General features: G+C 42.5%; 1 protein-coding gene across 1 annotated transcript in view; it reads left to right on the forward strand.

Moving 5' to 3' along the window:
* The window catches only part of CACNA1D (calcium voltage-gated channel subunit alpha1 D), a 369,112-nt gene that overhangs the window by 180,323 nt on the left and 172,850 nt on the right, over positions 1–15,939 (forward strand). Inside the window, exons 8-9 of the mRNA XM_066596532.1 lie at positions 4,833–4,936; positions 14,620–14,789. Of these exons, the coding sequence (XP_066452629.1) occupies positions 4,833–4,936; positions 14,620–14,789 (274 nt within the window). The remainder of the gene's footprint in view (positions 1–4,832; positions 4,937–14,619; positions 14,790–15,939) is intronic.

The raw sequence follows: 15,939 nt of genomic DNA on the forward strand, positions 1-15,939 counted from the left end.
TTTACACGGGGCGATTGTCTCGCAACATTTTAATCAGGCTGCACGAGTCCACTTGGGCAAACGAGAACCGTGATAATCTTGGCCCATGTAAAAGGGGCATAAGAATGTTCCATCTGAAACGCGTCAGATGAATTGGTCTCCAATGTGAACTGTTTGCTGGCTTTTAACCTGATGAAATAAATCCTGGTTTTAATGAATTTTTCTGCCACTGGATGACTTCTTTATTATTTAAAATGGTAGCCTCATTGAGAGAAGAGATATCTCAGGACCGCAGCAACTAATCTGAAATAAAGGTACCATTATAACTAGTGACAGGTGACACATTTTACACTACATTTGGTTCACATAGCAAAAATGATATGGCTGACTTACTTTAGAGGGTTTTTGTCATATTGTAAAGTGATAGCATGTTGCTAGGATATGCAATTACTAGACAATTAGTAGGGGTCCAACCTTGTGGACCCACACTGTTCCTGAGAATGAAGGAGATGTAGCACTAGGTTGGTGCAGCACGCTTTCCTATGTCTTCCCTGCAGAGCAGCGCTCCTGACGACTCGTCTATGCAGAAAACCACAGCCAGCCCTGTTCACTGTTACAGGACTGTGTTGCAGTTCCCTGCACAGCAAGTGGCTGGGGTGCCACTGTTCAGGGAAGCACCGTGAAGAGGACTCAGTCTATGCCAAGAGCATGCAGCGCTATACAAGTGTTGCCTTCCCTTCATTCTGTAGATCTGCAAGGGTCCAACAGGTTAGTGCTCCACCAACTGTAATGTGTTGGCATATTCTAGACGTGTCATCACTTTGCAAGATGGGAATAACCCTTTAAAATTAGTTATTCTTTCTATATTTAAAGGGAGTCTGTTGGCTCGAACATGCTGTCTAAGCTGTAGGAGGAGTGAGCAGATTGTATGTAGCTTTAGGGGTAAGATTCAGTATAACTTATATTTTATTCAGTTATATCTCTGCACATTATGGGCTGAACAGTCCAATGGGCGGTCCTACCAGTGATTGACAGCTCTCTGTGTCTGACTGTACTTACAAGGGTAGCTGTCAATCACTGGTAGGACCGCCCATTGGACCACTCAGCTCAGAATGTGCAGAGATATAAATGAATAAAATACAAGTCGTACGGACTATTTCCCCGAAAACTATATACAATCTGCTCAGCTCCTCCAGCTCTATAACATCATGCCTGCAGTTTGGACAACATATTCAAGCTGACAGACTCCCTTTTAAGAGTTAAAACATTTGTTCCAACCTTTTATAGTGAAATTCCATCAAGTCCCATTAATGACATTTCAGCGGATCTCTTCCTGCTGGGAGTCCACTCTGATATCTGTACGTAGTCCTGATGAGTATCAGGGATGGCGAGACAGGATGTGGATATCCTTGGAAATGTTCATGTGCTTGTATAAAGCATATTTTGCGCAGACGCGTTGTACACATGAAGAACACATCCGAAATAACATTGTGAACCCTATGGGACTTTCTCTATTGGCTGCTGAGATGCTGCCACAGGGAAGAGCATTGTACTGATACTTTATGAATGTTACCCCCAGTAGCCATAGAGTAAACTGAATGCAATGAAGCGTGCCCCAGCCTGTTCATACACATTTATATTCAATCTCCTATAACAATAGATAACAGTATGAGCATGTCGATGCTGTAGTCTGCGGGGCAAGGCATGATGAAGTGGCATGCTTCCGGTGGGCCATAATCATTGTATAGGTGGCACCCATAATATGCTACAGTAAGTTTATCTAATTGTAGCAATATTGGTTCATTTAGTATCTGGAATTCTACATTAGTATTAAAAATTCATATCTGACTCCACATAAAATGCACCAAAGGGCTTTTCTTGTGACAGTCATTTATATCTTTAAATCAGTTGGTTATGGTATGACTAATGGGACCCCCACCAATCCTGCAAATAAATGTGTTCCATCAACCTTTTCATGCATGTGCAGTCACCAATTGAACACACCAAGAGAGCTATAATGAGACGGAACGATTAGCGTTCAAACGAATGAAAGTGAACGTTCGGTCAAACGCGAGCCAACGACTGAACGACAAATGAAAATCTTTCGATTTCCGTTCGACCATTTTATTTAGGCATAAAAATCATTGTTGGCTTGTTTGCCTATCATTTGGTTTAATCAGCAATCGTTCAGTCCCTCTCAGTCACTTATACAGCGAATGTGAAAGACTGAACGATTCTTGTTATTGCTGATGATTAGACGCTCCCGTCACACAGTTTTAATGAAGGAGATCACAGCTCATCCTATTGACTGTATTTCTATGTTCTTTAATTTATTTAGGTGAATATTTAGCTTATTTATGTGATTATGGCAGTGTCCTCTCAGCAGGTAGAGATGGTACAGCCTCTGGCTAGTCATGTAATGATGTGCTGATGCATCATGGGATTGATAGCACAGGATAGCTAAAGAGAAAGCAGGGAGAAATCTACAAATTAAATGGTGGCTACTAAGTATTAGACAGGGGGCTGCACTGCATGGAAGTAACTGCAATAGATATCTGAAGTGTGACAGGCAATCAGGTGAGGAGTGCAGGGATGAAAAAATTGTTTTTTCACTGGAGTGGCCCTTTAAAGGAAGTCTGTCAGGAGAAATATGCCTACTAAAGGTCTCACAGTGTATGCTAGGGCATTTACAGACACACAGGCAAATAACTTTCTTTCCACTCATAGAGCTTTGATTGCAGAGGAAAAGTAGTTCATTGCAACTGGCAAATTACTATGCAGATGTCCCGAAGGTGGTCACAAGGCAGTCCCTGGCAAGTGCCCTGGGTCTATCTGGTAAAAACTGCCCAACACCTCCTCCTTGGTGTTGATTGACAAGGCAGCCTTATTGACAACAATGTCAGCTTTAGGGTGCGGGCAGACGAGCGTAGGCGTATTTACGTTCGCACGAGCGCAACGTATAATCGCCCGAGCGATCGTTTTTCACCGATCACGACCAGAGCTAGAAAGCGTATTTTCGTTTGTTCCTACTTTGCAAACGGTCTTTTCGGCGATCGAATATGCGTTGGCGCGTATTTCGGTCGCATATGTTCCGTTTTTTTTCGAATTGCCGTTTTTACGCGCCGTAAAATCGCCCATGTGAACGAATACATTCGAAACCATTGCCTCAGATGGTCACGTATATACGTTTGGTCGCAAAAACGCGCCGTTTATGCGCTCGTCTGCCCGCACCCTTACTGAAATGTTGTGTATGCGCCTTTTGCTCAGGCTCGGCACATGCGCAGCACTCAGCCTGCTGTGGAGCTCAATGGAGGCCAATGGGGAGGCTTTGGGCAGCATTTACCAGTGAGAACCGAAGCACTTGCCAGGCTTGGAGTCAATCTCTCAGCACTTACAAAGTAATTTGCAGATTGCAATAAACTACTATTTTTTTGCAATTTATGGCCTATGAGCAGAAAGAAAAGTTTGTGCCCACATATTAATTAATGCTCTATCAAGCATTGTGGGGAGTTTAATGGTAATATTTCTCCAGACAAACTCCATTTGATGGGTAAGACAGCACATGTGCAGCCATTTCTTCATGGCGGCCTCATTCTTTGCATGATGGAGAGAAATCCATCAGTTACACCCCAATGATTTATCGATACAGCATAGATTTTATTTATCTTGGGCGCACCCCTTTAAAGCTGGTGAAAGTCCCTTTTCCAAACTATCGTTAGTGTTCTTATTAAAGGGATTCTATCACCAGGTTCATGCTGTCCGGAACATGGGCTACATGAACCCAGAACAGGGATGCCTGTTGCCTATGGGTATTTTATTCTGAAGTGCCACAGTGCCACAGAACAAATACACTTTGAAGTTTGATTGAGAGTTGAGCTCCGAGTCACTGGGGTGGTCCATGCCGGTCTCTCCACACCCGCTGCATGAAGGCAGACAGCAGTCTCTCCTTTTGTGTAAACGATGAGAGCTGTCAATCTTCATGTTATGGGCGAGGGGAGGTCGAAACGGCCCACCCGCATGACTCAAACTTCAAAGTTTACTTGTTCTGCAGTGTTGCATAATAAAACACCCACGGGGGCACCAGGCATCCCTCTCCTGGGTTCGTGTTGCCTGTAGTATGGTCACCATGAACTTGTTGACAGAATCTCTTTAAAGTGTGTCCCATGAGTCTCGTAAGATCTTGAACCCCTTCAGCCGTCCATGGTTTGTCGGTAACTCAGAATCTTCGACACAGAAGTCGATTGAATAAAAGCCATTAATTTGCCGCAGTGACCGGTATGAATTTTTAATACTGATAGAAAATCTCACTTGGGGGGGTTTATATCTCATTTACTTATTTTACTATTCCCTTCTTCTGCTTATCATGGTCTTCAATTTCACATTTACCGACTGCAACATGCCAACCTCCAACATGGGGATTGTGCTCTGTTCTGTTTCTGATGCCCTGCTTGTTCTAACAAATTCTTTCTACCAAGTTCATTTTGTTTTTTCCAGATGAATGATGCTATGGGATTTGAATTACCTTGGGTGTATTTTGTCAGTCTCGTCATCTTTGGGTCATTTTTCGTGCTAAATCTTGTTCTTGGTGTATTAAGCGGGTAAGCACACGTCTTTTCTTTCATGAAAGCAGAGCCTAGCGTTCAGCCACCACCAACATATAGGCTCCAAACTTGTCACAAAGATTTCCGAGTATAGAAAATGCTTAAGATCACAAGGTAAGTATCATCGACTCTCCCTCTATCCTACATTATACTGAGAAGATGGAGATTGCCAATGTTGCGTGGTGGCTGCAGGTTGGTCTCTGCTGGACAGTACACATTCAGACTATAACCAACTTCCTTGCCTTCTTACAGGTGAATGATGCCATAGGATGTGAGTGGCCTTGGGTCTATTTTGTTAGTCTGATTATCCTTGGCTCATTTTTCGTTCTTAACCTGGTTCTTGGTGTACTTAGTGGGTAAGAAGTTGGATGATCTCTACGTATTCTACTGCTGTGTGCTACTGTAGGTGGCCGGCTTCCTGCACAAACAAAATATTTCACCAGTGTTATTTGCATGGCTGCCGGTGTCATTCTTACAATTTACTGTATATACATTCTTTGTTCGGAAACCAAACATTGCCACAGGTATCCTCTTATGAGGTCAAATCACTTATTTAGATACTTACCTACATCCAAGGCTGGTTGAAGGTCAGACATTTAGTTATAGGAATCTACCTTCAACTATAGAGACATTTTTCAACTTTTCATTTGCATACTATATTTCCCAGGGAGCATTGCATGCCTATAGGTCTCCCTACACAATCTTGGCAGTCTCCATAAATAGAAACAGTAGCCCTCAAGTCCTACTATTACTTATATGGTTAACATCCAGTGGAATAACCCTGCACGTTGTGGGGATGTCTCCTAAACTTGCATAGCACCAGCATTATTAGGAACAGTCCACCACTGACGCATTTCATGATCCCGAAGACCTGTATGCAGTACGTGGTTCTAAACAAAGATGTTCTTTCGTGGGTTCTAACCGACGGCATGTTTTTCCTGGAGTGATTTTTCTGTGTGTCTATTAATATCTCTGTTTTCAACATCTGATTTCTTGGAAAATTCATCCTGTCCAGCTGGCCACCTACTCTATCCTGTGTGTGCTGTCCCGCACACTACGCATGTCATCTTATTGCTTACTGTTCAGCTATTGTGTTCAATTTTTTTTTTTACTTTAGTGACTGTCGTGGTGAGTACACAAAACGCGTTAGTGTCTTTTCACAGTGTGTTCAAAATGTTAGTAAATGTCACCATGTAGTAGATAGACTATGTGTTTGTATCTGAATGCTAAGATAGGTCGATTTTCAGCTCCACTTTTTGAGGCAGAACCGATATTCTTAGATTGCAGGAATTTAATATAATATTCAATATCATTTTTGAAGCCTTTTAATTCACAATGTATAGTTGTGAGGGCTGATGTAAATTGGCACACAAGAGCACAGAAAGATGCACACAGAAATAGCATCTGATTAACCCTTCATGGAGGAGTTCATTTTAGTCTACAGCGTGGATCAATTTTCTCTTCCTCTCCTTTGTTGCTCTAATCATCATGAAATGTGGTATTTTTTTGTAGCATTTAGAGCAGTTTTTGGGAAGTATTATGAAATAAATGTTATTTTTATACTATTCATACTAGACACATCTGAGTTTACACCAGGTGCCCTTTGCTGTGATTGCTGTCTCTGATGTATTTGTTTGTAAGATGAAGACTCTCATACTGCCCCAGCTGTTCCCATAATTTATTGATTAGTCACATTTATAGTGTGGTCACCTCTATTGGGGTTCACTTAAGGTTATTAGGCCACTCTCACACACGGCATTGGAAAACGTCGAGATTTTCATTGCGTCACTCTACAACAATTTTTATCAGCGTTTCCAAACGCAGATTATCACCGCTTTTTAACGTACCCCATCATTGTGATGGGTGATCAGGTGCGCTAAGTGCGAAAAACTGGCTGAAATAGAGCAGGCTGCGCTTGAAACTCGTGCCGCTATAAAAATCAATGGGAGTGTTGTACCGAAATTACCGCAGCGTTTTGAACGTTTTGAAGTGTGAGAGTGGCCTTAGTTTAAAAGGCCACTCCAGTGAAAAGGGTTTTTTTATTCATTATGTAACTAGTCCCCCAGTTTATATAAGATGACTAGTGTTACCTTGGTTAGTTATTCCTTCCTATCTGAAATTTCATGGAGTCCTTCTCCTCGGGTGGTCATGTGATCTCATTCTGAGATTTACTTGTTCTCTCAACGAGTCAGTTTACAGTCAACATAATTTCTGTGTCATGTACCCTACCATGCAAGCCCTAGAAAGGGACACAGAAACTTCTATCACAGTTACTGCTGATGGTCACACAGCTGCTGTCACACAGGTATAATGAAGGAGATGATAGTTTAGCCTCCTGACTGTATACCTATGGTCTGTAGCTTATTTAGTTGAATATACAGAGTAGTAATACTTTCAGTGTCCTCCCAGAGCGTAGACACAGCACTGTCCTGCCCCATGATTTTTTCCTTTTTGACCAAAAGCTTAGAATACTATAAAATAAGAAATGCAGTAATACTCACCTTGCTGATCCACCGCCGCTCTCGTACCACCAGTTACCAGGTACCCCGCTAGTCTTTATTCAATCAGCTCCATCAGTAATATGTCAACACAACACGTGAGTTCTGCAGCCAATCGGTCTACAGCGGACATCATCAGGGTCATCGTTTTGCCAGTATTTGGCTTTAGCGGATGTGTTTTGTTGACTCGTCTTTCAGTGAGCCGAGTGAACCAGTGAGGGGCCGTAACGCGGGTATTACTCCTAATTTTATAGCATTCTAAGATTTAATATCTAATGGGGCTGGGTGATCCCTTTAAGACTGTTTAATTTGCCCCAGTTGTGATAAGTAATAGAAGTGTATTTGTTTTGCAGCTTGTGCTTAGTATGATTAATGACAATACGCACAAAACAAAGTGATTCTCTTTTGCTTGCCTTTAATTACAGCATTTGTGTTGTAGCGGGCATTTATCATGTTACAGTTTGACTTGGCTCCAGAATAATCTTGAATTTGCTAGTGCTCTTAATTGATGGATAAGGAGACCCCTCAGGACCTCCATGTGGTATCGCAGGGCTAATTTTAGTCCACAAGGACAGAGAAGAACTGTTCAGGGAAGTCATTAGACATCTTTATCTGCTGTTCTGTTGGTAACACAAGAAAAGAGATTACATGATATCTAGAATATGTACTTTATGAATTGAGAGAGTTCGGTCCTGTGATCACAACGTTAATGTCAAGGCCTGGGATACGGACATTAGTATCTTCTATTTCATATGGCATAACTAGTACTGCAGTATAGTTATATGTAAGGAAAGCTGAAGTGGAAACATGAATCTGAAACCTTGGATTTTATCTTCCATTCAGATAAGATATCATTAAAGGGGTTTTGTCTTAAAAAAAAATTATCTAAAAACTTACCTATTCCTTCCCTGTCTGTCTCCTTAGCACATCTTCTCCTGGTTGAGCTTCTCCAGCGCCCCAGGTCAGCTCACTGCAGGCTGGGCCCAGCTTGTTATGAGGGCTGCTTATCACAAATTCCTTCCTGCTGGGTCAGTGAAGGTCACATCCCTGTGCTGTAGCTTCACTGCCTAGGAAGGAATTGTAATCTATTTCAGAGACAGCTGGCATGAGCAATCTCTGAAGAAGATAGGCAGTCTCCCTGCTGGCTTGTGAGCTGTGACATAAAGTACATTGGCAGACTGCCAACCTAATGTACCTAACCTCACAGGAAGGAGAAGAATTAGGCAAGTGGAGGTGAAGTGACCCCCTGGACTGCAGGAGACAGGAGAAGATTAGGGAGGTGAAGAACTGGTAAGTAGACTGATGGGGGAGGAATAGATAAGTAGAGCATTTTTCTTTTTAGTGACAGAACCCCTTTAAAGGGGTACTTAAATGGCCAAAGTTGGAGTGCCTCTTTAATAAAGATTTAATATTGAAATAATAAAGATTATAATTTATGATCTGGGGATAGGATTGACCCAAGTGAGAGCTGTTCCTGTTGTCATCTTGTAGCACCCAAAAAATGCCCTGCGGAGAAGTGGAGCTCCAAGATCTAGGCTTGGAGATTTTTGAATTTGACCAAATTGCATCCTAGGTCCAAAATTAGCATTAATGGGACAGAATTCCTTTCTGCAGAGCTGGAAGATGCGGTGCAGGACACTGGGGCTCTGTCTTCTCTATTTAAAAATAGTTTTGTTACTTTTTAAAAGTAGTAAAACATTTTTTTTAAAACTATATAATTTGGTATTGTCATATTCGTATATATATTGTACAGCTCCAATGTCAGAAGACGTCCGACAGGGTATTCTTACCGTCTATTGCCAGCCACTCCGCTGTCGGAGCCTCTCTGGCGCACACACACTGGCTTTACCCAGCAGATGGCACCATTATATAACAGCAAAAAGAGAGAGTCTTTTAGGAAACCCTGAATCCAAAATTGGATTGGAAAGGGTTAAAGTGTGTTCATTCTAAAACGCCGCAGAACAACACTTACATGGGGCATGGTGCATACTTGTCCTGGGTTGGCCTATAGTTCGGGCAGTATGAAAGTTCCCTTTAACCTAATTTTATATTTATACATGCTTAGTGCATTTACATATGATATGCAGACAATGCTTTGTATAAACGTGGGTGGTGAATGTGATATTGGTTTAAGACCAAGACTGTATTTTCTTGATTTAAAGTCCACCCAAAATAACTCTTAATACACTTCCACGTTCCAGTAGGCAGACACGTGCACAGTAATTACCTCTAATAGTGTAGTATGCTTACAGCCACCAAGGGGTTGCATTGTCTGACGCAGCACAATCCATGACAAATCCGTGGTAACATTTGCATGTGTTACATGTGGATTTGCTGCAGAATTCACACTATGCATTACGGAGGGGAAAGTCATCAGTAAAGATCAGATTCATCAATAGGAGGATAAACAGGCTGGAATAGATGGACATTGTCTTCATTCGGCCTTACATACTACGTTACTATGTAATTAACATACTATGAATTTCAAATCCACCCCAGTCAATGGGCACTGCAGATTTTTTTAAATGTATGGATATAAAATTAAATGAAAGGGTTTCTGTGACCAGCAAGCTGATTACTGTGTAAAACAAAAAAAAAACCTTCACTCTAAATGTCTCGATGATCAAGCACTCAGACAGGAAAATCTGAATGGGCCCTTAGGCTTGCTGTCACAGCAGTCTCCCCGCACCCCCAGTATTTTTGTGCATGACAGAGTACCACAAAACCAGACCATTGCTTTCTATATAGACTCATTGTCAAAAAAATCAAGCGCCTAGAAGAAGTTGTCGGAATTGAATGAAACTTTCTCTGTGTGATTGTAACATTGATGTAAGTAAGTGACTGCAATATCAGAGCAAAAGGATCATTTGTTGTGGAACACTGACTCCCTGAAGGGAGGCTCTAGTACCCTGTTATATCACCTCTAGCTTGGATGTAAGATGTGATACAGGTAGGTATGGAGGTTCTCATACCCTGTTGTACCACTTCTCGCTTGGATAGAAGGTGTGATACCAGCGGGCATGGAGGCTCTAGTACCCTGTGGTACCACCTCTAGATTAGATACAAGATGTGATAAGTGTGGGAATGGAGGCTCTAGTATCCTATTGGGACACCTCTAGCTAGGATACAAGATGTGATACGGGTGGGCATGGAGGCGCTAGTACCCTGTTGTACCGCCTCTAGCTTGGATACAAGATGTGATACAGGCAGGCATGGAGGCTCTAGTACCCTGTTGTGCCTCCTCTAGCTTGGATATAAGATGTGATATGGATGGGCATGGAGGCTCTAGTACCCTGTCTGGCCGCCTCCAGCTTCGATATAAGATGTAATATGGGTGGGCATGGAGGCTATAGTACCCTGTTGTACCGCCTCTACCTTGCATATAAGATGTGATATGGGTGGGCATGGAGGCTCTGGTACCCTGTTGTACCGCCTCTACCTTGGATACAAGATGTGATATGGGAGGGCATGCAGGCTATAGTATTCTGTTGTACCGCTTCTAGTTTGGATGTAAGACGTAACTCGGGCGGGCATGGAGACATATACGTTTTGTATGGTGTCCTATGGCATATCACTCCACATTTGCTGTAACTAAGCTTCAAGATCATGCAAATTCATTGGCCGTCAAAGTTGTCGTTCCAGATGGTCCCATAGATATTTTATTGGAGATAAATCTGGTGACTGGGCAGCCATGGAAGTGTGGCAATGTTGTGGAGGCTCCTGTGACCCCCTTGTGTGCGGCCGAGCATTATCCTGCTGGAAAATGCCTCTTGGAAGCCGCCATGAGAGGAACACATGTGGCTGCAGGATGTCCTGAACATACCACTGAGCTGTCATTGTCCCTTGTATCACTACTAGGAGGGACCAACTGTCGTATGTGATGCTCCCCCCCCAGACCATCACACCAGCAGTGGAGGCAGTGTGCTGCTTAATGGCAAAGGCATGATTGAGGCGCTCACCCGAGGTCTCCAGACATGAACACAACCATCGTCAGTGCCCAAACTAAACCTGGATTCATCACCGATGACAACCCAGTTCCCTCCGTAGCATCCAGTTTCGTTGTCCATGACACCACTGCAAATGCAAGTACTGGTGGTTGTCAAAGACAGTGCATGTAATGGATGCTGTGACACCAAATATCCTTCAGGAAAGTGCCTGGAAATGGTTCCAACAGACACAGAGGCCTGTAATGATGGCACCACCTGTCTCTGGATGGTGGACAATGAAACAGTTGGAGCTGCTCGTGTTGCTTAGAAGGTGTCTTTAGTCCAGCTGCCTTGTGTGCCCTCACACATCCATTGGTCTCAACACCTCCTAACAGTCTTGTCAGAACAGCCAGGTGGCGGGAATTCATCAATACGACCTTCCAGCCCCTCACATCCCAATAATGCGCCCCTCTCAGACTCTGGTAATGGGGTGAAATCTCTTGGATTGCGTCATAGAGGCGTCTAGTGGTCAACAAGCTCTACACAAGTGGAAAAAGAGGTCACTACACAGAAGAAGGCTCTGAGAGCCTTTTATAGGACAAGCGGGAAACTACTTTTAGGGCCTCAAGTGACAAGACCGTTCATCTAATCACACCACAACTCTGATCATTTACATATCTGCCTGAGAGGGAACTGCATGCCGGGTTCTGCAACAAACCAACAACTCCTTCTAGCGGCTGGATTTTTTTTTGACACAGAGTATGTATCTGTATGTCTGACAGAAGACAAAGTATGAATGAATCTGTTCCCTTTAATGGCATTTCTGTTAGTAATTCCTAAGGAGACAGACAATAATCCAAACAGCAAATAATTTGTGGTTTTTTCACAAAGACTAAGTAATCCAGCTGACTGATGTATTAAACACTGAATTGAAATATATGCCCTTAGTGGTTGGAAATCGTCTACAAATGCAGTGTAACCCACAGTATTTCCTGACCATTGGCACTTCCCATCACACTTAATTTCTAGATTGCAGTCATTTTAACATATGTGATATTTTTAAATGCATTTAAAATAACCTGCTCCACGAGAACGGGGCCCTATGGCTGCAGAACAGCGGTGTCAATTTACATGTGACAAAATATATAATTTTCCTGAAAAAGTACAATTCTTTTTTTTTTGTTAACATTTTGAAGGTCTTTCTATTCAAGTTGCCATAGCAACAATGTATACGAAAAAGACTATTAATTCTCTCCGTTTTCTTAAAGAGGCAAGATGGCTAGCGGCATTTGCCTGCATTGAATTAACTTACGTGTCCCTTGCCGTCATGGTAAGACTGGCCCCAACAGAGGATCCTCCAGTGGTTCCAGGCTCTGACAGTAAGGGGCCCCATTTAGAGCTGATCCTTGAGCCAATCACTTGCCATTATGGTCTATTTCTTATGGATTGATTTACAAATAGTTTATTAACCCCTTGGCAACTTCCGCTGTACATGTGTGGTGGATATGCGTGGGATTGCTATGGTGCTGTATATAGGGCAGGTGTTGGCTGCCTTTGACAGCAGACATCCAGCTCCAGTGGCAGCCATTAGCCCTTTAGATGTCACTTTGAGTCTGACAGCGGCATTTAAATGGCCCAACCACTCAAGAGAGGGAGGGGGCTCCCTTTGTCTCCTCCACACACCCCAATGCCACAGTGAGATCATGGGATGCTGTTTCGGTGTAATTGCAGCCAAGGCCCCCAGAGCTGCCATGTATTTCTGAAGTATTGCAGTAGATTATATAAGTGATCCAATGATTGTTAGTTCAGGTCCTCTTGGAGAATAAAAAAAGTAAAAATGAGTGAAATAGAGTTTTCTTCTATTATTAAAATAATAAAAAATATTAAAAATGTAACCCCCACTTCCCATGAACATGAAAAAAATCAAAACAGAAAAAGACGTGGCATCACTGCAGAATATGCATCAAACACTATTATTTCTTCAGTTTTTCGTCTTATATTTTACAAGTAATATCATAAAAATAGTATAAATTTGGCACCACTTCATTTGTACTGACACTCAGAATAAAGTGAACATTTTTGCTGAACCCTGAATGCTAATCCCAAAAAACAATGGTGCAACGTGGTTCATTAAACGGTGTCATTGAAAAAAATGCAACTTGTATTGCAAAAAACCCAGGCCCTTTTATGGTTAAGTTGACAAAAAAAAGTTATGGTTCTTGAAAAGGAGAGATAAAAATTCAAAAAAGGACGATGTGAATAAAATTGCTGGTCATTAAAGAGAACAGATGGTGTTGAGCAGACCTGCTTGTGGGTGTGCAGTGCAGATTATACGTGGCAGTCTGCAGTAATTTACAGTGCAGTAGAAGTGGAGGGGTTTCAAAACTCCGTCCTTAAGTAGCAGCAAAAACTCTGCACAAAAATTGGAGCATTCCGCAGATCTTCCATTTTGCAACTGGAGATGAGCAAACTTTTGAAAAGTTTGGTTCAACTGGTTCGCCGAATTTCATTTTGGTCCACATTAGCTTGAACCAAACTGGAACTTCAGTAATTCAGTGGCGGTGGCTCAGTGGTTAGCACTGTTACCTGTAGTGCTGGGGTCCTAGCTTTGAATCTGACATATACATGGAGTTTGTTTGTTCTCCATGAGTTTCATTTTAATCACCATTATTTATATAGGGCATACAAACTCCATACAGATGTTGCCTTTGATCAGATTTGAGCATAGGACTGCAATACTGCAAGACAAAAGTGCTAACCACTGAGCCACCATTCTTCTTCCTCCATTAATGTATGCACTATATAAATAAAAGTGATTGTTATGAAAAATAAACACACAAATACGGCAGGAAAAAAAACTCCATGCAGATTTTGTTTTTGGTCTCCCCCCCCAACCCCCACCCCCTAGGGTTCGGGTTCACTGCAAACCAAACCAAAGTAAAGTTTGACTGCAAACGGGGTTCAACTATTTATGTTCTGTAAGCACTATCTGCAACATGCTGATTTTTGTCCAGAGAAGTTTTGGAATTTCACAGCTCTTTTCACCCCTTGCGATTCGATGCTACAATCCGCATGTAATACCTACATGATCCACTGGGAGACAACACTACCTACAGGCAAAATTATGCACTGCGCCCCCTAGTGACCACCACCTTATATTGTTACTTAAGCACATACTTTGTGGCATCCTTGTTGTCCATAAGACCCCAGACCTTGCAGTAAATGTATTTAGGTATTTGTTAGGGGTGACTTCTAGGTCATTGCTCGTACATGGTGCTTTTTGGTAATTGGTGCTTGTTTTAGTTTGATTAGTTCTCCGAAGTGACCGGTGACTGTCTTATATGCATTGGTACGTTTATGCTTTTATATGTTCCGATTTTTTTGTGACACGTGTGTACAGTATCTCTAACATTAACATTCTGTTTATCAAATGTGGTTATTAAATGTCAGTTTTGTTACACTTTTGTGAAATATCTGTAAATTCAACTGCTTTGCATGACAACTTGTGCTGTACACAAAAACGCGCTATTATCCTTTCCCTGCAGAACATATAACGCGTCTGTGTGTAAATCGCATCTATTAACTGGCCATTTGTTCTGGTTTGGATCTTCACAGTGAGTTTTCCAAGGAGAGAGAAAAGGCAAAAGCCAGAGGTGACTTTCAGAAGTTACGTGAAAAGCAACAACTTGAGGAGGATTTGAAAGGCTACCTTGACTGGATTACCCAAGCAGAAGATATTGACCCCGAAAATGATGAGGAGGGAGATGAAGAGGGCAAGCGCAATAGTATGTATATAATCAGTAATGAACATCTCCACGTAATAATAAAATATCAAACACCTGTAGAGGGTGGACAAAAATATGGAAACATTGTACGAAATGCATGAGATTTGAATCATTAGCACTGAGCTGCCCTTTTGATCCCTGCTTGATTGAGAGCTTTCCCATCAAATTTGTGTTTACTTCACCTCTTGCCCTGCTCTGGTGGTTTGGGGAGCAGCTGAGTGGCTTAAATACACGCCCAATGGAACCTTGTTGCTCGGGCAGATGTTCACTTCTGCCTGGCAGCATCTGTGTCATATTACCTCCACTTAAAATCAGTCTCTACATGTCTTATTGAAATATGATTTATAATCCCACATAACTTAAGACATGCATTTTGTACGGTGTTTCCATATTTTTGTCCACCCACTATTATTCCTTCCCATTGCAGAAAAGTGATGGTATTCTGTTTCCTTAGGATAAGCCATCCCTTTATGATCGGTGGGGGTCTGACCTTTCGGACCCCCACCGATCCTGAGAATGCAGTGTTCACAGTGCTGGGGTAGTACTGTGTAGCCTTCTAGGTTTTCCCTGCACTTTTGGCTAGCTGAGCAGGGAGCTGCAGATGGGCTCATTCAAATGATACTGTTCCTTTATCAGGTTGAATAAAATTGCATCAAAGGGCTTGTCCTACGAAAATACGTCATCTCTTACCCACAAAATAGAGGAAAACTTTCTGATTGGTAGGGGTCTGATTACTGGTGCCCACCGATTCTGAGAAATGGAGTGTCCCTCAGTGAAGGTAGCTGCGGCCACACATGTGCACCGCCCTCCCTTCATTTCAGTGGGACTACCGCAGATAGCTAAACACTTGAACTTGGCTATCTTCAGTAGTCCCATAGAAATGAATGGAGCAGCGGTGCACATATGCAACCGCCGCTGCCTTCATTGCTTCTGTTCTCAGAATCAGTGGGGGTTCCAGTGGTTGGACCCCTATCCAATGAACAGCTGGCATGTATAATGAGGGTACTAGGGGCCATGTGCCCAGTAGAGGTGCAGTTTTTAAGCATACGTTCACATGGGATGTTTTTGCTGCAGAAAAGTTGTTAAGATTTTCTGCAGCAAATCCACTGGAAATGCAATAGCGTAAAATCCTCCCAATTTGCCGCCGCTG

Source organism: Eleutherodactylus coqui, chromosome 3, assembly GCF_035609145.1.
Source record: "Eleutherodactylus coqui strain aEleCoq1 chromosome 3, aEleCoq1.hap1, whole genome shotgun sequence".
NCBI classification, from domain to species: domain Eukaryota; kingdom Metazoa; phylum Chordata; class Amphibia; order Anura; family Eleutherodactylidae; genus Eleutherodactylus; species Eleutherodactylus coqui.